Source organism: Oncorhynchus mykiss, chromosome 13 (genome assembly GCF_057628025.1).
Source record: "Oncorhynchus mykiss isolate SJ-2025 chromosome 13, ASM5762802v1, whole genome shotgun sequence".
Lineage (NCBI taxonomy): Eukaryota > Metazoa > Chordata > Actinopteri > Salmoniformes > Salmonidae > Oncorhynchus > Oncorhynchus mykiss.
This window is the reverse complement of record NC_143034.1, coordinates 71,546,642-71,570,543: the sequence shown is the minus strand read 5'-3', so window position 1 is coordinate 71,570,543 and position 23,902 is coordinate 71,546,642. Positions and strand designations below refer to the sequence as shown.

At 41.7% G+C, this 23,902-nt stretch overlaps 2 protein-coding genes across 2 annotated transcripts; both read right to left on the bottom strand.

Moving 5' to 3' along the window:
- Positions 1–410: 410 nt before the first annotated feature.
- On the bottom strand, positions 411–11,987 carry LOC110485278 (inward rectifier potassium channel 2-like). Its single transcript, XM_036939227.2, has 2 exons — positions 11,785–11,987; positions 411–8,103 (listed from the first exon to the last, which is right to left on the bottom strand). The coding sequence occupies exon 2, from the start codon at positions 7,813–7,815 to the stop codon at positions 6,436–6,438; it is 1,380 nt and encodes a 459-aa protein (XP_036795122.2). The 5' UTR covers positions 7,816–8,103; positions 11,785–11,987; the 3' UTR covers positions 411–6,435.
- A 534-nt stretch (positions 11,988–12,521) lies between these two features.
- LOC110487433 (inward rectifier potassium channel 16) lies at positions 12,522–23,496 on the bottom strand. The gene is made up of 2 exons (XM_021559369.3): positions 23,334–23,496; positions 12,522–14,034 (listed from the first exon to the last, which is right to left on the bottom strand). Exon 2 carries the CDS (start codon positions 14,002–14,004, stop codon positions 12,853–12,855), a length of 1,152 nt encoding a protein of 383 aa, XP_021415044.3. The 5' UTR covers positions 14,005–14,034; positions 23,334–23,496; the 3' UTR covers positions 12,522–12,852.
- Positions 23,497–23,902: the final 406 nt, after the last annotated feature.

Genomic DNA, 23,902 nt, shown 5'->3' with positions numbered 1-23,902 from the left:
TCGCTCTCTCTCTGTGTCTCTCTCTCTCTTTCTCTCTGTCTCTCTGTCTGTCTCTGTCTATCTCTCTCTCTCTCTCTCTCTCTCGCTCTCTCTCTCTCTCTCTCTCCCCCTCTCTCTCTCTCTCTCTCTCTCTCTCTCTCTCTCTCTGATGTAGTATGTAGGTCATAAACTGACATCTTTTTAAAGATCAACCCCCTTAGAAATCCGATATTTTCCACACCTTATGTAAACATAGATACCGTAACAAACATAGCTAGATGCTTTGTCTTTCTGACTGGATTGCATAGGCCGGGGCCTGCTGTTGTGAGACAAAGGCTCAAATGTGTATATACCCGTACTGTAACTGAACCACTTGTAGTTGATGTGGTAAAGGTTCACATTCAACAAACACCAGTCATTCAGAACGAATGTTTTTGAGGATTTATGTTACTTTTTATTGAAAAAGACTCAACAAAATTGTCACAGACATAATAATAATATTATTATCAACAACTGCAATATTAATATATATCTACAATATAATTCACAAAATTAAAAAAAATCTGTACAACTTCTGGTTTGTGCAGGACATTATAGGAAGACTCTGATAGAAAAATAGACTCAAAAGAAGAAGATGAAAGGAACATAGAAGGGAAGAACGAAACGGGACGTTCCAGTGGCTGACCTGGCATCCCTGTATGACAACCCAATACACACTGACCTGGCATCCCTGTATGACAACCCAATACACACTGACCTGGCATCCCCTTATGACAACCCAATACACACAAACTCAGTGTATCATGGACATTCTCTTATGTATAATCTGATACACATTTTCTTATGAAGAATTTGCTAACAATAAAAAATACAACATTTTGTATTTGTCTATGTTAACGACATAGGCAATAAAAAGTGACACTTTTGAGCAAGTTGCAAACAATTTCAACAATAAACGTACATTCGGAGTAGAATTTGTGCATGTCTACGGTAACAAATTGTGAAGATTCGTTAGGCCTACTGTATATAGCCAGAATAATAAGCTCCATATTTTTGTATGACTATAGCTCTTTAGTGCGTGTGCATTAGTGTGTACGTTTGTGTGCCTGTATGTGTGCACACATTGCTGTCTGTTCAGCTTTTGTGTGCCGCACTGTCTGTGTCTGAAAGATAAGAGAACTTGTCCGCCTCGTTCTCTATGCACCATGCCTTAAAGCAATGTGACAACACAAAGTGCTGGTCCTTTCAGAAGTGACAAAACAACAGCTTTGCTCCCTCTTCACAAGACCCAGCACACACTAGTCTTCCCAGACCTCGGGCAACAGCACTGAACATTGTGGGAGGTAACCCCGTCTGCCTAAGGAGACTAATCACACACAGCAAAGTAACAAGGTTTGTAATGTCCCCAGTCAGACAAGGCCAAAACACTGATCTAAATACACAGTAGTAGTCGACATTATGTGATAACAGATGGTTTCAAATCAACAACAAAAAAAAGAACAGACAAAGGTTTTATGTACATTTGGCTTTATGCAAAAACTGAATAAATAAAAGGTTTCTAGTGTCAGTGTCATGGAATTGGAGGGGGGGAGGGGGGGTTCTCTTGAAGAGGAAAGTGCACTGTAGCTTTGGATAACTGATAACACTGATAGAATCAGGTCTTTCTACATGGTTTTCAATGAAATAAGTACCTCCACATTTTTACTGTTATTCAAAATGGATACTTTTAATAGACAAACAATACATTTTGACTCCTACGTTTCATTCTAACCATATGTACACATGTAACTTAGCAGCACTTTATTACCTACATTCACCTGCACACTCCCTTCCAGCTTTCTAGCTCAGGGTGTCTGGATCCTGAGGGGTCTGGATCCTGAGAGGTCTGGCCTGACACACAAGCCCAGACTGACATACAGAAGGAGACAGAGATGATGTCAAAAAAGATGGGAACCAAGTGTTCTAATCCAATTCATTCGTCCATAGATGCGGTAAAGGAGTCAATGGAACGCAGATGTGTTGGTGAGAGTCTCCCCTTTCCACAGTGGGGTCATTTTAGTTTGTAGCCCAAACGGTTCGGACACTACCGATAGAAGTTGGCACATCAGCGTTACTGACTTCAGACAAGTCCCATGGGGATTATGGGGGTCGTAGAGCAAAACGGAGATCACCATTGTGTTTCCATAGAACGGTCATATTAGTTTGTTGGCCAAACCATTCAGATGCTACAGACGTTTTCTGCTACAGCCGTTTTCGTGAAAAGACCGATTTTCCGTCTTACAAAAAATGTATCTCTAGTTTAAAGTGACGGATTTTTATGTGGTTTTGTTTATTATGTTACTTAGATAGACAAACAGGTGAAATACTTAGATTGACGCAAGGATTAAGTCCGATTTTGATATATTTGGCTGTTTTCGTAGAAGTCTGGAAGAAGTGACTTCTAAATGCTAACTCCCGTTCGTATAAGCTGATAAGCATAGCTAGCATACAGAAATCTGTGGTGGTAGTCAAATTTGTTTTTTTAACTGTAATGCAGTTGATTGGTGACGATGACATCAACATGTGTTGGGGTTGACATCCATACAAACAATATACTCTGATTTGTACCTCAACACAGGGTGAAATACAGAGCCTTCAATAAGTATTCACACTTTTCCCACATTTTGCTGTGTTTAGCCTGAATTGTAAATTGATAAAATGTTGATTTTGTCTCTGTGATCTACATACAATACCCCATAATGTCAAAGTGGAATTTTTAACAAATTAATTCATTTGTAATCTGATTCTGAAATGTATTGACTCAGGGGTGTGAATACTTGTAAATTAGATATTTATTTATTTAATTTTCAATAAATTAGCAGACATTTCTAAAAACAAGTTTCACTTTGTCATTTTGAGGTGTGTAAGGGAAAGGGGAAGAGGGATACCTGGTAGATGTCATTTTGAGGTATGGTGTGTAAAGGGAAGGGGATACCTAGTAGATGTCATTTTGAGGTATGGTGTGTGAAGGAAAGGGGAAGAGGGATACCTAGTAGATGTCATTTTGAGGTATGGTGTGTAAAGGGAAGGGGATACCTAGTAGATGTCATTTTGAGGTATGGTGTGTAAGGGAAAGGGGAAGAGGGATACCTAGTAGATGTCATTTTGAGGTATGGTGTGTAAGGGAAAGGGGAAGAGGGATACCTAGTAGATGTCATTTTGAGGTATGGTGTGTAAAGGGAAGGGGATACCTAGTAGATGTCATTTTGAGGTATGGTGTGTGAAGGAAAGGGGAAGAGGGATACCTAGTAGATGTCATTTTGAGGTATGGTGTGTAAGGGAAAGGGGAAGAGGGATACCTAGTAGATGTCATTTTGAGGTATGGTGTGTGAAGGAAAGGGAAGAGGGATACCTGGTAGATGTCATTTTGAGGTATGGTGTGTGAAGGAAAGGGGAAGAGGGATACCTGGTAGATGGGTGAGAAAAAAACATATATTTAATCAATTTACAATTCAGGCTGTAACACAACAAAATGAGAAATAAGTCAAGGGGTATGAATACTTTCTGAAGGCACTGTACACATAAAATATTGCCTTAATGTAGGCACATTTTGCTGGGGGGCAATGAGGAGACTCGGGAGCTTTCCCCCACGGCTCATTCCCCCACGCATTTCCATGGCAATTCCATTGCTTTGGTCCAGTTCAATTGACCTGTTTAACACATCTATTCAGTGGGAGTTCCGTTGAATGAAATCACTGTCTTATCCTTCTTCATCTCATCCTAGGTCAGCGTTTACCTAAGTAGGGATTGCTACCTCATGTGTGGTTGCCTGATTTTAAAATGGGGTCATGAGAGAAACTGAAATTAAATGAACTAAATCGCGCTTGGTTCATAGAACCGGGGTTAGGTCAGTAACCTCCGTTTGGCGCTAGATGCGGTTGTAATAAGCAGAGCGGTTTGTGTTTTCTTCCTCCAAATGAGGCTCTATCTTTTTAAACGTTTAAGCTACACAATATTATGACCCCATCACTGAGAGATAAGACACTCAGGAGCACATCCTGCATGTGTCTTATGTTTCCTTCTGACCAAAATCAGCGCAGGACTCATTGTGACAAGACCAGGCGAGCTGTGAGCTGTTTTAAAGCCAGATCTCAAGTGATGGCTCATGTTACTGAGACTTGAGTTAAGACTCACGTTGCAAAAGATGCTATAAATATGTAGGATCTTAATTTCACCACTCTGTTGCCGCTGAAAATATTACTGGGCTGGAGGAACGCAGATGAGCTTGGCGATTTACATACATTCACTGAAAACCCACACTAACATATTATCAGTATTGCACTTTTCATGTAGCCTAACTTTGGCCAGCTAATAGCCTAACCACTGATCAAGCAACATTACATTGGCGAAAAAGACTAAATGCTCAAATCTGGTTGCTGCAGGATTATTTTGCTGTGACAATACCGGTCAAATTAAGATCCTACATCTGTACTAAGACAACAAGAAGATGGACTGAAGCATAATGTACAGTACCACACTAATATGAGCTATGCAGCACTAGATACACACATGCACAGATGTACGCCACACACACACACACACACACACACACACACACACACACACACACACACACACACACACACACACACACACACACACACACACACACACACACACCATAGATGGGGGTTGTTTTCATGGAGGAAGACTACCTGTTGGAAAACTGTGGCCAAATTAGTAGTATTACATGTAATCTTCAAAGATTATTTTCAAAGGGTGAAAAATTAAATATACTTTTTGTACAGAGATTAAGCTGTGTATAATTTTAAACTGTGCAACAGTAAAATGAAGAAAATAACTACATGCTGTAGCTACATCTCTTGAAATCTAACTGACACAATCTTTTACACAAAAAATGATCTCTTCCCTTTGTTCTGGGTAACATACATTTCCTATATTTCCACAGCTATTTGAAAAGTTGAGAACACAATAGGAGAGGCTGGTTGATTGGGAATACAACACTCCTTCCCTGCTACGAACACTATCCCTCTCCAGCCACCCTTAATTAGTCCAAGGAAACAACACTAAGCTAATTCACTAAGCTAATTCAAAATATCGGGGCAGCTCATATTTACAAAATATGCTAATAGAAACATCTCTTTGGTTGTTGCGTTTACAGCGATTAAACTGTAGCAAACTGTAGTATACTGTAGAATACTGTACTGTGCTAATATTGCATTTGCATATGTCCTGCACATTCCCTTCCCCCACATCCCAATTTGTGCCACAGACAGATAACAAAAGAGAATAGAAATGAGAATAAAACAAAAATACTATAGTAAATACTATACTGTATACTACAGTAATGTCTGCAAAACACTACAGTAAAAACTACAGTATACTACAGTAATGTCTGCAAAACACTACAGTAAAAACTACAGTATACTACAGTAATGTCTGCAAAACACTACAGTAAAAACTACAGTATACTACAGTAATGTCTGCAAAACACTACAGTAAAAACTACAGTATACTACAGTAATGTCTGCAAAAACACTATAGTAAATACTACAGTATACTACAGTAATGTCTGCAAAACACTACAGTAAAAACTACAGTATACTACAGTAATGTCTGCAAAAACACTATAGTAAATACTACAGTATACTACAGTAATGTCTGCAAAACACTACAGTAAAAACTACAGTATACTACAGTAATGTCTGCAGAAATACTATAGTAAATACTACAGTATACTACAGTAATGTCTGCAAAACACTACAGTAAAAACTACAGTATACTACAGTAATGTCTGCAAAAACACTATAGTAAATACTACAGGAATGTCTGCAAAAACCCTATAGTAAATACTACAGTATAATACAGTAATGTCTAGAAAAACGCTACAGTAAATACTACAGTATACTAGAGTAATGTCTGCAAAAACACTACAGAAAATACTACAATATACTACAGACAGATCCACAAAAACACTACAGTAAATACTATAGTATATAAATATAGTAATACTTCTAAAGTATAGGTATATATAATTTTTTCATGTGGAGTGTCTCAATGTGACAACTTTCCAATGTTCTCTTGCAACTTTCAAAGGCTCACGCACGCACGCACGCACGCACGCACACACACACACACACACACACTGTATAAAATGCTACCTAACCCGTCTCATTCCTATAGTGCCACGGGCCAGAAGAGCCATCAACTCCTCTCAGTCAATCTACCATCGCTTCCCACCAGATGAGGGACTTGTGTAAAGAGAATAAATAATATTGCATCATTTTCTCTGGTCTGTTAATTCTGTATTCGCTTGTGCCTGAGTGTCTTCCTCAGAAAATGACACTCACCTCACAGTCAAGCCATCCTGCAGTAGTACAGACAGACGTTAGGAGCAAAGGTCAAACCTATCATAATAGTATTTCATGTAGTATTTCCCCCCTAACATCTCTGCAGTCATATTTCTGATTCTCGTCTTAGAGGCCTTGCTTCTGAAGGCATCGTCAGACTCCTGGTATCCTGATTGTGTTCAGAATGTACAGAGACTGTGTCTGTGTTTGTCTCCTCCAGTGTTGCGTTCTCAATGTCGTTCTCAATAGCACCCTGATCCTCCATTTTTACCTCCTCCTTCTCCTCCCCATCCTCCTCTTTCTCCTCGTCAAACGTCTCCTCCATCTCCACTTTTTCAAGGGCCACCTCGTTCTCGTAACAGAAGGAGTTGGAGCAAGAGACCAGAGACTTCTTCTCGGCCAGGTCCCTGGCACTACACTGGGGCGTGCTGCTCACCTCGTAGGTTTTCTCAAAGCGCGAGTAGTCCACCTTGTAGTAGTTATTCTCCTCGAACAGGACTGGCTCGAAGCGGTGGCCCCAGAGAACCTCGCTGGCCACGTAGGAGCTGCGGCACTGGGTGGTCATGGCCGTGGCTTCCACCATACCTTCCAGGATCACCACCATCTCAAACTGGGACGTTTCCAGCTCCTGTTTGTTCATCTCATACAAGGGGCTGTCCTCGTCGATCTCATGGACAATGGTGATGGGCGACACCAGGAAAACGCGGTCGACGCCACTGTCGAAGCCCACGTCGATGTCCATCTGGTCCAGGGGGATATACTCGCCTTCGGCCGTGGTTCGCGACCTGAGGAGGTGGGCGCGCACGTGGGCCTCCACCAGGTGGCTCTTGCGCAGGTTCCCCACGCGCCACATCAGGCACAGCTTGCTGTCCCGCATGGCCACCGTAGCATAGTGGCTGAAGATCAGCGTCTCGTTCCTCTTCTTGGGCTTGGCCATCTTAGCCATGACGGCGCCAATGATGAAGGCGTCGATGATGCAGCCGAAGATGCTCTGGAAGACCACCATGAAGACGGCCACGGGACACTCCTCGGTGACGTAGCGGTAGCCGTAGCCAATGGTGGTCTGTGTCTCCACGGAGAAGAGGAAGGCGGCGGTGAAGCTGTTGACGTTAGACACGCACATCTGCGTCTCGTTCTCCAGGTCGCCGTAGGAGAGCGCTACCAGCCAGAAGACAAAGCCAAAGAAGAGCCAGGAGAGGAGGAATGACAGGCAGAAGATGATCAACATCCAGCGCCAGCGGATGTCCACACAGGTGGTGAACAGGTCGGCAAGGTAACGCTGGCCCTTCTCGCTCATGTTGATGAACTGCACGTTGCAGTGGCCGTCCTTCTGGACGAAGCGGCTCACAGCCGGCTGCTGCGCCGCGTGAACCTTGGCCACCGTGCCGTTGGCGTAGCCGTTGGGCACGGCAGCGATGGCGGCCAGCTTCATGCCGTCTTCCTCGGAGGAGACAATGCTGTAGCGGTGGCTTCGCACGCTCCCCATGGCTTCCCCCTGGGAGGAGGAGCAGCTGGGCCCAACCGCTGCTTCTGCTCTGGAAAACAGTCTGAGTTTTTGGTAGAAGCGTTGGAGAAACAGTTTTGAACGCTCGACGGGGACCCACTAAGAGAGGAAATGTGGAGTTTAGGACTTTTGGGTCCTAGGGAGTCGGATGGGGAAAAGCTGCCCCTGCTGCTGTTGCACCTGGGCTTCTCCAGAGGAGAGCCGTGCTGGCGAGGGGCCTGCTCAGTCCTCCTCTCTTATGGGTGTCTCGGACCTCATCAGTGAAGTGGGCTGTGGAAAGGACAAGCAAAAAGAAAAGTCTGGGTTAAGACTAATCGGTGGAACCACAAGGAAAGATCAGCGGCGTTCAACCTGTTGTCTAAATGATGCATTCAACACTCAAATGTGCCAGCGCCACAACCTGACCATTCACACGGAAGTAAATACATTCTACTGTACATTTTAGAATATTTAAGTAAATGTTGGGCTCTGGGATTGTAGACATGACAGACATGTTTTATTCCAGTTCTGTGTCAGCTGACAAGATAACAGATCCTCTCAGCTCTGCTTAGTGCTGGTATTAATTAGGCTAGACCAGCCAATTGAAAGTCACATTACAGATCAGGTTCATGTTAATCAAACAAGTCATTGGAGCACAAAGGAACCACTATGTGTATCCATCATAGGAGGTTGGTGGCACCTGAATTGGGGAGGACGGGCTCATGGCAATGACTGGAGCTGAATCGGTGGAATGATATCAAATACATCAAACACATGGTTTCCATGGTTTCCAGGTGTTTGATGCCATTCCATTTGCTCCGTTTCTGACATTATTATAAGCCGTTCTCCTGTGGTGTCCATGTATGTGGGTTTCTGCAAAAAAGATCAGTGATCATACCTTTTCCCAATATCTTTTTACTTGATATTTTTCCCCCAATTGTTTATTTACATAGTGCTAATGTCCAATGCTTGTCCCCCACTGTAACAGTTAAGTAGACATATTTTAGTCCATATTTTCTGTGGGATCTTTCAATGATCTACTAGGGGAATAGAATAACACCTGTTCAGTTTCTTCTTCTACTCTTAACTCAACAACTTCTACAACGTAGTCATGTAATCAGGTTTAAAGGGCCAGCCTGTAAACGAGCTCTATACAGGACGGTCTCTTTTAAAGCAACAATAACCTTGCAGTGCATGCAACAGAGCAACAAGGACAACTGAACTAGAAAACCCAGTAACTATCGACTGCATCTGTGTGGCCTGAGAGAGCCATTAGAATGCACCACAGGGTATGAATTATTGTCTGCCGGCTTACTTCCACCCTAATGCCAAAACAACTAACAGTGATTTGAACCACTGTCACAGAGAGAAGGTCAAGATGTCATTTGGATGAAGTCCCGTGTGAGAGGCAGTCGGTTGCACACTATGGTTATTTTGGTTGGCCCTTGCGGGTTGAAAAGACACATTTGTGTCTCGTTATGAAGTGTGATCTGTCTTGTCCAATGAAACATATTGGATAGTGAATACGTGTCCACACTCTCAAATTCCCTTGGTGTAAACGCTTGGTATTTAGAGTAGGCTGTTACCAATTGATGTACACTAAGTCGGCCTTTTGATTGTAAAAGATAAAAGCTCTAAAGTAGAAGAAATCAGTGTGTATCATTTAATGAATTTAATTATCCCTTGAAAATATTGCACTCTTCACTGAATGTGACTTTGAAAACGCACAGAGGTGCGTTCAAGACAACAGGGAACTCTGGGAAAAAAACAAGCATCCAACTTGGAATTCCAAGTCGGGAAACTCAGGCATCTTTCTAGAACTCTGACTTTCCAACATGAAGATCACTGACATCATGATTTTTTCCCAGAGTTCCCAGTTGTCTTGAAAGCTCCATCTCATCCAAGTCCCTCATCTCTGTTTTACTCATCCAGTGATGTCACTGTCAGGTTGACTAGGAATAGAAACTAGTGTTGATTTGCATGATGCATTATTGGGAGTTTGGGACTTAATTTGTTCTAACTCCTGGGGAGCTATGCATATATACTGTTCCCTCCGGAGACTGGGGTTTAGTCCCCAACTCCACCTCCCAAACTATCCCTCCCACCTTTCTGCATCCCCTTGTAATTCCATATACAATACTCTCTTTCAACAACAAAAAGTAATTCAACAAGTATTTATTTTAAATGGACAAAGTCCTACTTAAAATGTAATGTATCATGATGAATCCATCATGTTTGTGGTGAACACACAAGACAGCTGAACTCTTGAGATACCACTAGATCAGTGAAACACCTGAAATAAAACTACAAAATAAAAATAACTTGGATCTATTTTTACATCTGCACTTCATGAGGTTATCGGTGAATATTTCATGTAGCGACGTATGACCCATAGGTCAGGCCTACTATCCTGAGAGAGATGGAGGCTGGTTCACTGTGAATGAGCTTCCTATGGGACGTCCTAATCTTCTCCAGCTAACTAACTACACCACCACACATTACAATTAACAGGCCAAATCAGACCGCAACCACCTCATAATCACTATGCTTCCTTGCTCTCTAACAAGTAATTTGGCCCCACTGACCATCTACCAATACCTGCGTTGTACCACAACACCACTAAATACATTCAAGGCTAAAACAAGCTTAATGATGAAAGGATAAACCAATGGAACGATATCCTGTATACACACTGACATAATATGACAGACCAAGAACATGAACATCAGACACCGGCAGAGACGCTGGCTACAGTATCAAACTGATACTGTCTACCGAGTCCAGAAAGTCAGGGACAACAAATAAGACTGGGCTGGAAATCAACAAACAGCACGCCTCAGTTACGCCCAATCTGTTTCCTGAAATGAAATCTGTCATTGTGAAGTCCATTCATTAGATTCCACATCAACCCTTATCTAACCAGGTCATCAGAGTGTGACTGTATGCACTGGGCTTAGCTGCACCACACAGACTGCAACTGTTTATTTTGCCTGCGTGCAATTAGGACCAGCTGAGACAGATGGAAACTGGTTGCATAAACCTGCTCCTTTAAAAAATATATATTATTGCAAAAAATAGATCAATAATTTCTATCCAATATTCAGCAGCACTGCAGCACCATTCATTATGGAATGACCTGTTACTATGGGATGTCAGGGTTGACAGTTGGCTTTAATTCATTGTTTTGAATCAGGGTTGTCAGATTTAACATTATGATTGAGAGAAATATTTTTCCTAGTCTAACTTTAAATTCGAATCTTAATCAAATAAGTGTAGCCTAATATATTTAGGTAGGCTAGGCCGACTGTCATAATTCATGCATAGGTCTATAACCGCCAATTGAATAATCAAATACAGAAACACACTATAAGAAACAGCGATGAATAAACACTGTTCAATTAATTATATTTATTTATTTATTTTCTGAAGCAATGGGTGTAGGCTACTGGGCATAATCATATCAACCTGGGCTGACCTACAGGCTCCTTTTTTCTCTGCGTGACAGGTGGAAAGGAAGAAAGTAACGGTTTATGTTTCGTTGTCAAGTCAAAACACTTTCCAACTGATAAGGGAGCATTACCTCGGCTATTCATTGGATATGAGTAGCTTAAATTAAACATACTTGAATCTCGCTGACGCATCGATACCCACACAATTAGTAGCCTATAACCCACAGAATACTTAACTCCTTAACTCTCTGAAGTATATCGAAAAAAGTGCTTGTTGAACACTATACATATGAGACAGCCTCATCAAAGACAGTAAAACTGAAATAAATAACAATATTTTTGCATGAACACTGTCTGGGCCTCTTTGGTTATATTTTAGATGATCACTCTTTGTAGAAATAAAGTAGGGTATGTCCGGTTCAATTTGTAGGCTAACATTATACAAAAGACTCGTTATTCACGGTTGAACCGTTATTCCCACGTAGACTACACCGTTAGAACGAAGTAACGGGACATTGTTTACCTGTTGATCTTTCGAGAGCAAATCAGCGGTAATTTATTCTAATACATCCCATGCATCCAGGTAGGTTTTTGCGTTAATATCCATATTTGGGTTCCACCGTTCATATTTGATATCCGGATAGACATCGTAATTACTGCCATCAACCTCTTCAGCTGAAGAAGATACTTTGCTTTGCACGGGCGGACTTTGAAAACACATGTGCCTATCCCCCGCCCTGTCGTTGTAGTCGACCAATAGAAAGCTATAGCGCTTGTTTGGACTCCAGCATCAAATAGTTCATCATGTTCAAAGCCCATGCGCGCACACGATAATAATAATAGACTGATAAAAGGGCTATTAAAAATAATACTACAATTTTGTTATAATAATATACATTATTTAAAAAATATTTATTTATTTTAATCAACCTTACACTAAGTAATCCGTTTATTAGGTCATCTCATTTACTTTGAGTATAGTTGTCTACAGTACAGCACGCACGCACACACACACTGAACACAAGGTGGTGATATAGAGGTACTGGCGCAGTCGTCAGTGATGACTAACAGCTCTGTGATTTAACCCCAGTGTAGAATGTGATGCAGGTTGAATTAAACACATGGTTTACAATGGAACTGTAAATATATTGCATTTGACTTCACTACAATGCACAATAATCAATCTTCATCTTTTTGACTTTTCACTAAAGAAACATGGGAGGTATTTTTGAATTTGAATAAAACTTTACGACCATCACATCAGGAAAAAAAGTATATTTATTTTAGATTTGGTGCAGTCTGTCCATCACAACAAAGACATTCCAATGAGGACGACCTTTTGGACGTCAGATGTGACTTCAACAACGTATGCTTTGTTTATTTATTTAATAACATTTAGTTAAATTATTACATTCATAAAGGATATAACAAAGGAGTATAAAATATGATATAAAATAGTTATTTACAATGAAACTACCCTATTACACTTACTCAAGTCCTTTCCTGAAGTCCTGTGTGATAATGTACTATATAACGATAATGTAACAATGTAGTTATCTGTCTCTGCTGTTTTGGGATTTTCACAGGGTCATCAGAGCCACGCCTCCTGAACCACCTCCTCACTGACATCAGCCAAGGACCTCCGGAATTTCCTGCTCGATCTCACAAACGGCTGCTGCGATTGGACGATAGACTCCGTGGTCGGCGGTCTCCCCCTGTCACCCTCCTGGGCGCTGACCATGGGTGTCTGCACCCAGGTGGTCTGATGAAACAGGGCATAGTCTACCTTGTAGTGCCTCCTCCCCACCTGCACCATGTCCTGGAAGCGCTGGCCCCAGCGGATGTCTGCTGGGGTGTAAGACGTGCGTGTCTGGTGCAGGATGCCTGTGGAGTCACCGGTGTAGGTGAAGGACACTACCAGGTCAAAGTCCTCCTCTGTCAGGCTGTCCGGTCCCAGGCTGTAGAGGGGGCTCCCAGGCTCCAGCTTGTGAACGATGCTGGCCGGGGTGGCCAGGATGAGGTGTCTACTCTGGATGTCTAGGTCCTGGTAGGTCACGGAGATCATCCCAGAGGGGTGCTTCGTGGGGCGGACCAGCTGTGCCCGGGCGGTGCCTTCCAGGATGTGGTTCCTGCGGAAGTCGGCGATACGCCACACAAGGCACAGGGCGCCGTTGCGCGCGTTGACCACGGCGGAGCTGCTGAAGCCCACTGTCTGCGCCCTCTTGCTCGCGCACGCCATTTTGGCCACGGTGATGCCGATGACGACTGTGTCGATGAAGCAACTCATCAGGGCCTGGATAGTCACCACCACGATGGCCACCATGCAGTTCTCCGTCATCACCCGGAAGCCGTAGCCGATAGTCGCCTGGGTCGACATGGAGTACAGGAAGGCGGAAGTGAAACTGCGGACGTTCGCCACACACGGAGCCGTGTCATGGTCCTCCAGGTCTTTGTGGACGTAGGCGATCAGGAAGTAGAGGACGCTGAAGAAGAGCCAGGAGAGGATGTAGGAGAGGCAGAAGATGAGGAGCATGACCCTCCAGCGGAGCTCCACCAGCGTGGTGAAGATGTCGGCCAGGAAGAAGCTCCACTGGCCCGGGGACTGGTGGAACACCACGGGGCAGCTACCGTCCTTCAGCATGTAGCGCAGCTTCTTCTCCCCCTCCCCCCGGCCAAGATCTCCTCTGCCCATGGTGTGTGTCGTGATGTGGTGGGTATCAATGATACACTGCTGCTGGTCCATGCCTGGACTTATTTTGTGCCGTGCCTCCCCCTGAAAAATATATATATTTGTGAGGTTAGTGTGATTAGTTAAACAGAAAATAATATATACTGTACACAGTCCTATAGGTAGAAGTACACGTAAAGTAAAGTGCTTTTATTAGGTCAAGTTTAGTCTCTTTTTACAAGGGTTTAGGTTAGGAAAGGATGTTACTGGTGAGAGACCATCTCCATTACAAGCCAGCTTAATGTCATCAGGTTGCTTCTGTGTTTGTTGAAGAGAAGCCTCCATGTTTGAGGAAACAGGCTAGGTCACACCTTGCCTGAGGCTATCAGCACCTGAATGACCGTGACAATGTCATGCCCATGCTGTGAAAACACATTATCTTGTTGGCTGATTATTTACGAGAACTGTGATTTGCTAGGGGGAACACAGTAAAAAGCTGTGCAATTACATTTAATGATAGTCCAAATTATATCCACATTCATTCATTTCAATAAATATTTTCCATAATTTTACAGAAATGAAGACAGGATGAGTCAAAATGAAAGGCAAAATCAGATGTCAAATTAACATGCCTTTGTGAAACTTCATGTGCAATATGATTGCTGTAACTAAGACAGCCAAAAGGAGAGAGACTTCTGGGTTTTCCCTTCCTTTGTGTTTGCTTCACTAGTCGTCCAGAAAGTTCCATTCATTTGTCCTAACATGCTATACAACCATAACACATGCATTGCCTATTCCCATTGGCAACAAAAGTTTAACGTCATGTTTAACGTCAAAGTTGTACTTTCCTTCATTGCAGGTTTCTCTAGATGGCCTACTTTGAAAAACTGGAGCCTTCTTCATTGTGCCCTCAAACTTGATCTAGTGACTCTCAATGTAAACATTGAAGAGTTTTCTGGAAAAAAAAACAAGCCTTATACAACCTTTCCTTGTTTAGTTTCACCATGCCATCTTACTGACCTAGTACGGATTCTGTCATACCTCACAGATCAACAGTAACCAAGGAAATAGACCTTAAATCCCTCACCTAGTCCAAGTATTGATCCTTTCACCCTTTGATCTATATCTGGGCCTTATCAGAACACATCTATAAAGATTCAACTAGGATTTAGGCTGGGTGGGGCCTTTGATCTATATCTGGGCCTTATCAGAACACATCTATAAAGATTCAACTAGGATTTAGGCTGGGTGGGGTATTGATCTATATCTGGGCCTTATCAGAACACATCTATAAAGATTCAACTAGGATTTAGGCTGGGTGGGACCTTTGATCTATATCTGGGCATTATCAGAACACATCTATAAAGATTCAACTAGGATTTAGGCTGGGTGGGGTATTGATCTATATCTGGGCCTTATCAGAACACATCTATAAAGATTCAACTAGGATTTAGGCTGGGTGGGGTATTGATCTATATCTGGGCATTATCAGAACACATCTATAAAGATTCAACTAAGATTTAGGCTGGGTGGGGTATTGATCTATATCTGGGCATTATCAGAACACATCTATAAAGATTCAACTAGGATTTAGGCTGGGTGGGGCCTTTGATCTATATCTGGGCCTTATCAGAACACATCTATAAAGATTCAACTAAGATTTAGGCTGGGTGGGGTATTGATCTATATCTGGGCATTATCAGAACACATCTATAAAGATTCAACTAGGATTTAGGCTGGGTGGGGAAAGAGATCATCATTTTTTCTTACCAGGAAAGGACCTCATTTTAATCAGACAGACTTGGCCTGTCTGATTAAAATGTTTTACCCTGCTCTGCCCCAGAACAATGGAAAACAGAGGACAATGTGCATGTCTATTTAAAACACTGCTACAATTTAAGATTACTTGAGGTGGATGACACACTGAGCTGAGAATTTCACTAAAACCTGTGTTTCTTTATCAAGCATCATTATAATATTTACATTGTAGATTTTTTTTGTTTTTACTTACTAAAGTTTTTTACTGACAAGTTACAACTTCAAAACAGCTTACTACGCCTTTCGTTAATTACTCATCACTTATTCCTTTCTTCACACCTACAGTGTGTTCATCAGACTTTAAATGATTGAGCTAACCTGGTGACTATATTAATGATTAGTCAGCTAACCGGTGCCATTATATCGCAATCAAGGTGCCAATTCATAAAGCAACTGAATATTTAAACACTGTCAGTCTAGAGTCCGTTCCAACTTCTCTTTCCCTGCATTGAGAATAATTCTATTGGGTCATTAACTGTAACCCTGAGCTCTGTGTAGTTATTAAGCTCTTTTGACTTTGAGGATAAATTATTATCCTGCATTTACCACGAATAGCATTCTCCTCTAAATGTTTCCATAAAATTCCATCTTTACAGGGATACAACTAGATTCTGGCAAGTAGGTTGTTTTTCTACGTACCCAGGGTCAGATGAACTCGTGGATACCATATTAATGTCTCTGCGTGCACTATGACGTCTCTAGCGCACGCTACCATACCTGCAGACTTCTGGTCATTGCGCTAACGCTAGCTAGCATTGGCTCGCCAAACTACCTCTAACTTTCTTAATACTGCACGCACGGACATAAAAATGGTATCCACCAGTTCATCTGACACTGGGTACGTAGAAATGCGGCTTACTCGAAGGCCTTACGTTCTCCAATAACAATAACCCTTTTATTGCAGGATTTGAGTTTTTATTGACAGCACAAACAATCTCACCAAACAAACTCACACTAATGCATACAATAACATGTTAAAAGGGATATTTACCCAAATTACAAAATTACATACTGGTATCCTTACCCAGTAAAAAATGCTAATATCAAGACAATTGACTTGATTTGTGCCACAAAAGCTAAGAAGTTAGCATTTGTAAATAGTGGTCAGGTAAACAAAAGCAACGGATTGATTGCTGTCATACTTTGTCCATAGACTGTTTACAGCAAGTGTCAAGCTCAATCCACAATTGTCTGTGGGTTTTCCCTTGTACTTGATTGATGAATTAAGGTCACTGATGAGTAAGGAACTCCCCTCACCTGGTTGTTTAGGTTTAAATTGAAAGGAAAAAACACCCCTGGTTTACAGGGTACGGAAACCAATATGTCATTTTTTCATTTGGCTGAACTATCTCTTTTTTATTTTGTATTTCACCTTTATTTAACCAGGTAGGCTAGTTGAGAACACCTTTATTTAACCAGGTAGGCTAGTTGAGAACACCTTTATTTAACCAGGTAGGACAGTTGAGAACAAGTTCTCATTTACAACTGCGACCTGGCCAAGATAAAGCAAAGCAGTGTGACACAAACAACAATAAACATGGAATAAACAAACATACAGTCAATAATACAATAGAGAAAAAAAGTATGTATACAGCATGTGCAAATTATGTAAGATAAGGGAGGTAAAGGCAATACATAGGCCATAGTGGTGAAATAATTACAATTTAGCAATTTAACACTGGAGTGATAGATGTGCAGAAGATAATGTGCAAGTAGAGATACCGGGGTGCAAAGGAGCAAATAAATAACAGTATGGGGATGAGGTAGTTGGATGGGCTCTTTACAGATGGGCTATGTACAGGTGCAGTGATCTGTGAGCTGCTCTGACAGCTGGTGCTTAAATTTAGTGAGGGAGATATGGGTCTCCAGCTTCAGTGATTTTTGCAATTCGTTCCAGTCATTGGCAGCAGAGAAATGGAAGGAAAGGCAGCCAAAGGAGGAATTGGCTTTGGGGGCGACCAGTGAAATATACCTGCTGGAGCGCTTGCTACGGGTGGATGCTGCTATGGTGACCAGTGAGCAGAGATATGACATTTAGTTCTGATTATTGCATATGTACAGCACTCAAAAGTATGACTTCTAAATATTTAAGATAATTGTTGATATTCTAATTGTAGATGTATGACCATGCTTCCATGTCCTTTAATTGCATTATAGTTACAATGCTGTCCTTTATAGGTAGACTCATCGATATGATGGTGATGCAGAAAGTAAACAATTTATTGGGTACATTACCACAACAACTAACAGGGTGACGCATGAGGCTCAACTTCTCTGCTGTTTTGGTCCCGTGGCTACCACCCAGTGAACAGCATGAAGAGAACCCCTGCACATACTGATACTGTGTTTGACTGTGTGAGAGCAAAGTCTACCTTTAAACATATGTAATAAAATATATTTTAAAAAGTGTTTCATCTAGTGGATTTATGACTTTATTGAGTCTGAACACTTATGCTTATCTCTGGTTTATAATCATTAATGGCAGTGATGTAAAGTACTTACATTGCCTTCTGAAATTATTCAGACCTCTTGAATTCTTCCACATTTTGTCACTTTACATAAAATTGTTCCCCCCCTCATCTACACACATAAACACCCCATAATGACAAAGCAAAAACAGGTTTTTAGATTTTTTTTGTGCACATTTTTTACAAATAAAAAACGAGAAATATCACATTTACATAAGTATTCAGAACCTTTACTCAGTACTTTCTGAAGCACCTTTGGCAGAAATTACAGCCTCGAGTCTTCAAGCTTGGCACACCTGTATTTGGGGAGTTTCTCCCATTCTTCTCTGCAGAATCTCTCAACCTCTGTCAGGTTGGATGGGGAGTGTCGCTGCACAGCTATTTTCAGGTCTCTACGGAGATGTTAGATCGGGTTCAAGTCAGGGCTCTGGCTAGGCCACTCAAGAACATTCAGAGACCTGTCCTGAAGCCATTCCTGCGTTGTCTTGGCTGTGTGCTTAGGGTCGTTGTCCTGTTGGAAGGTGAACCGTCACCCCAGTCTGAGGTCCTGAGCGCTCTGGAGCAGGTTTTCATCAAGGATCTCTCTGTACTTTGCTCTGTTCATCTTTCCGTTGATCCTGAATAGTCTCCCAGTCCCTGGTGCTGAAAAACATCCCACAGCATGATGCTGCCACCACCATGCTTCACTGTAGCGATGGTGCCAGGTTTCCTCCAGACGTGACGCTTGGCGATTAGGCCAAAGAGGTCAATCTTGGTTTCATCAGACCAGAGAATTTTGTTTCTCATGGTCAGAGTCCTTTAGGTTCCTTTTGGCAAACTCCAAGTGGGCTATCATGTGCCCTTTACTGAGGAGTGGCTTCTGTCTGGCCACTACCATAAAAGCCTGATTGGTGGAGTGCTGTAGAGATGGTTGTCATTCTGGAAGGTTCTCCCGTCTCCACAGAGGAACTCTGGAGCTCTGTCAGAGTGACCATCAGGATCTTGGTCACCTCCCTGACCAAGGCCCTTCTCCCCCGATTGCTCAGTTTGGCCAGGTGTCCAGCTCTAGGAAGAGTCTTGGTGGTTCCAAACTTCTTCCATTTAAGAATGATGGAGGCCACTGTGTTCTTGGGTACCCTTCCCCATATCTGTGCCTCGACACAATCCTGTTTCAGAGCTCTATGAACAATTCCTTCAACCTCATGTCTTGGTTTTTGCTATTTTTTTTTTATTTTTTTATTTTTATTTCACCTTTATTTAACCAGGTAGGCTAGTTGAGAACAAGTTCTCATTTACAACTGCGACCTGGCCAAGATAAAACATAGCAGTGTGAACAGACAACAACACAGAGTTACACATGGAGTAAACAATAAACAAGTCAATAACACAGTAGAAAAAGAGTCTATATACATTGTGTGGAAAAGCATGAGGAGGTAGGTGAATAATTACAATTTAGCAGATTAACACTGGAGTGAAATGATCAAATGGTCATGTGCAGGTAGAGATACTGGTGTGCAAAAGAGCAGAAAACTAAATAAATAAAAACAGTATGGGGATGAGGTAGGTAAATTGGGTGGGCTATTTACCGATGGACTACGTACAGCTGCAGCGATCGGTTAGCTGCTCAGATAGCAGATGTTTAAAGTTGGTGAGGGAGATAAAAGTCTCCAACTTCAGCGATTTTTGCAATTCGTTCCAGTCACATGCAGCAGAGAACTGGAAGGAAAGGCAGCCAAATGAGGTGTTGGCTTTAGGGATGGTCAGTGAGATACACCTGCTGGAGCGCGTGCTACGGGTAGGTGTTGCCATCGTGACCAGTGAACTGAGATAAGGCAGAGCTTTACCTAGCATGGACTTGTAGATGACCTGTAGCCAGTGGGTCTGGCGACGAATATGACATGCACTGTCAACTGTGGGACCTTATATAGACAGGTGTGTGCCTTTCCAAATCATGTCCAGTCAGTTGAATTTACCACAGATGGTCTCCAATCAAGTTGTAGAAACATCTCAAGGATGATCAATGGAAACAGGATGCATCTGAGCTCAATTTCGAGTCTCATAACAAAGGGTCTGAATACTTACTGTATGTAAATAAGGTATTTCTGTTTTTTATTTTTATTTCTAAAAACCTGTTTTTGCTTTGTTATTATGGGGCATTGTGTGTAGATTGATGAGAAAAAAAACTATTTAATCAATTTTAGAATAAGGCTGTAACGTAACAAAATGTGGAAAAAGTCAAGGGGTCTGAATACTTTCCGAATGCACTGTAAGTAAAAATAGTTTAAGGTACTACTCTGTACTTTACTACTTACATTTTTGACAACTTTTAATTTGACGTCATTACATTCCTAAAAAAAATAATACATTTTTACTCCATATATTTTCCCTGACACACAAAAGTACTTGTGCCGTCTAGTTTGCTTAAAGGAAAACTCCAAACAAAAACTATGTTTTGGTATTTCAGCAGTAAAGTTTTCAAGATATGTATCTTTCAAAATACAGAAATCCTCCCGTATGATGCATTTTGCATCAAATGATGCTGCATTTCACATCACACGATGCATTATACATTTACTTTTGATACTTAAATATATTTAAATCCAAATACTTTTACTCAAGTAGTATTTTACTGGGTGACTCTCACTTTTACATGAGTCATTTTCCGTTAAGGTATCTTTCCTTTTACTCAAGTGTGTCAATGGGAGACTTTTCCACCACTGATTAATGGCATCACAAAAAACTATTTTACAGCTCCTGTTTTACAACTGTGTATTAATTTCCAAGAAATATCACCTTTGGAAAGATCTTCAGGTTCCAATAGCCTACAGTCGTGGCCAAAAGTTGAGAATGACACAAATATTAATTTTCACCAAGTCTGCAGCCTCAGTTTGTATGATGGCAATTTGCATATACTCCAGAATGGTATGAAGAGTAATCAGATGAATTGCAATTAATTGCAAAGTCACTCTTTGCCATGCAAATATACTGAATCTCCAAAAAACATTTCCACTGCATTTCAGCCCTGTCACAAAAGGACCAGCTGACATCATGTCAGTTATTCTCTCGTTAAATGAATGTTGACGAGGACAAGGATGGAGATCACTCAGTCATGCTGATTGAGTTCGAATAACAGACAAGAAGCTTCAAAAGGAGGGTGGTGCTTGGAATCATTGTTCTTCCTCTGTCAGCCGTGGTTACCTACATCATCATTGCTTTGCACAAAAAGGGCTTCACAGGCAAGGATATTTCTGCCAGTAAGATTGCATCTAAATCAACCATTTATTGGATCATCAAGAACTTCAAAGAGAGCGGTTCAATTGTTGTGAAGAAGGCTTGAGGGCGCCCAAGAAAGTCCAGCAAGCGCCAGGACCGTCTCCTAAAATTGATTCAGCTGCGGGATTGGGGCACCACCAGTACAGAGCTTGCTCAGGAATGGCAGCAGGCAGGTGTGAGTGCATCTGCATGCACAGTGATGCGAAGACCTTTGGAGGATGGCCTGGTGTCAAGGAGGGAGGCAAAGAAGCCTCTTCTCTCCAGGAAAAACATCAGGGACAGACTGATATACTGCAAAAGGTACAGGGATTGGACTGCTGAGGACTGGGGTAAAGCTCTGATGAATCCCCTTTCTGATTGTTTGGGGCATCCGGAAAAAAGCTTGTCCGGAGAAGACAAGGTGAGTGCTACCATCAGTCCTGTGTCATGCCAACAGTAAAGCATCCTGAGACCATTCATGTGTGGAGTTGCTTCTCAGCCAAGGGAGTGGACTCACTCACAATTTTGCCTAAGAACACAGCCATGAATAAAGAATGGTACCAACACATCCTCCAAAAGCCACTTCTAACAACCATCCAGGAACAGGTTGGTAACGAACAATGCCTTTTCCAGCATGATGTAAGGCAAAAGTTATAACTAAGTGGCTCAGGGAACAAAACATCAATGTTTTGGTCCATGGCCAGGAAACTCCCCAGACCTTAATCCCATTGAGCACTTGTGTTCAATCCTCAAGAGGCGGGTGGACAAACAAAAACCCACAAATTCTGACAAACTCCAAGCATTGATTATGCAAGAATGGGCTGCCATCAGTCAGGATGTGGCCCAGAAGTTAATTGACAGCATGACAGGGCAGATTGCAGAGGTCTTGAAAAAGAAGGGTCAACACTGCAAATATTGACTCTTTGCATCAACTTCATGTAATTGTCAATAAAAGCCTTTGACACCTATGAAATGCTTGTAATTATACTTCAGTATTCCACAGTACAAAATGTACAAAAAAATCTAAAGACACTGAAGCAGCAAACTTTGTGAAAATTAATATTTGTGTCATTCTCAAAACTTTTGGCCACGACTGAATTTCCAAACAAAACTTACTGTCCCACTTTATTTGGACAGTCCAGATTTTCCATCTGTAGATGCTCGACAGATGGTCATACTATCAACAAACTCTGTTGATTATCAATTGCTTGCTAAGGTTACGGTTACGGTTAGAATAAGCGTTAAGGTGAGGGTTAAGTTTAGGGTTAGGATAAGGGTTAAGTTTAGGGTTAGGATAAGGGTTAAGTTTAGGGTTAGGATAAGGGTTAAGTTTAGGGTTAGGATAAGGGTTAAGTTTAGGGTTAGGATAAGGGTTCAGGTAAGGGTTAGAGCTAGGGTTATGGTTGTAGATAGATGAAATATTACTGATAGTCTACAGAGCATCTACAGATGGAGTATCCAACTAAAGTGGAACCACATTTATTTGCTCAGTTTGGGTCCCACTATCAAAAGTACTGATTCAGAAATGTTTACTTAAATTGAAACATTATACTTTTGTTGTATAATAAGCCGAGTATAAAGAAGATATGAATGTTTAATTGAACTAGTGTATGAATAATGTTTCTGGTATGTTTAGATTAACCTGTAACAAACGCTCCACTGACACATTTTTACACACATTGGATGTGTGGGTGAAAGACAAGAATATATCCTGTTTACACAAACACAGCTGTGCCTGCCACACACACAGCATTGCAAAATGTGTCCACATAAAAGCTCTCCACAATAAGCCCAGAAAGAAACCAAAAATCACTTGGATACAACACTGCCTATATAAAAAAAGTCACACCTTATCTAATTTCTGTTACTTAATGATAAGACACTTACTTCAGTGGTAGGTGTGTGTTTGAGACGTGAGGTTGTTGTCACTGAAACACAACACAGACAAACAGGTAAATCCGGGCTGCTAAGAGTTGTTACGGTCAGTCTCTCACTTATAACCTATTTACAGGTGAGTGTGACCCTCTGAGGGCAGGACTGGCCCAGAGGCAAAGTCCCATGTCATTGAGTCTGATGATATTGGGCCAATCACAGCACCCCTGAGAAAAACCCTATTGTGTCGATCCATAAGATTTTATGACAGGTGTAATATATTTACAGACAAATTAAAGATTACTGGCTAGATGTCAATGCTATTTCGATTTTCAATATGGAAGAAGGCTTTGTTGAAACACGTTTTTATTGCAGTTGGCATAGGGCCAGGAGGTTTTCCTCACCATAAGTGACCTGAGCAGGAAAAGGTCATTTGGTAAATGAAAACTCCTGCGTGGGGACATCCCATGTTCCTGTTTTTACTTCTTGGGATGTTTTAGAGAATTTATCCTGTTATGATGTGGGGGTTAGTTTAGTGTTAGCACACCGTTAGGCAACACACTACCAGGATACACTTCTACACC

What these genes read in the sequence shown, in the direction of transcription:
- LOC110485278 (XM_036939227.2), bottom strand. Translation starts at nt 7,815, where the DNA reads ATGGGGAGCGTGCGAAGCCACCGCTACAGCATTGTCTCCTCCGAGGAA.
- LOC110487433 (XM_021559369.3), bottom strand. Translation starts at nt 14,004, where the DNA reads ATGGACCAGCAGCAGTGTATCATTGATACCCACCACATCACGACACAC.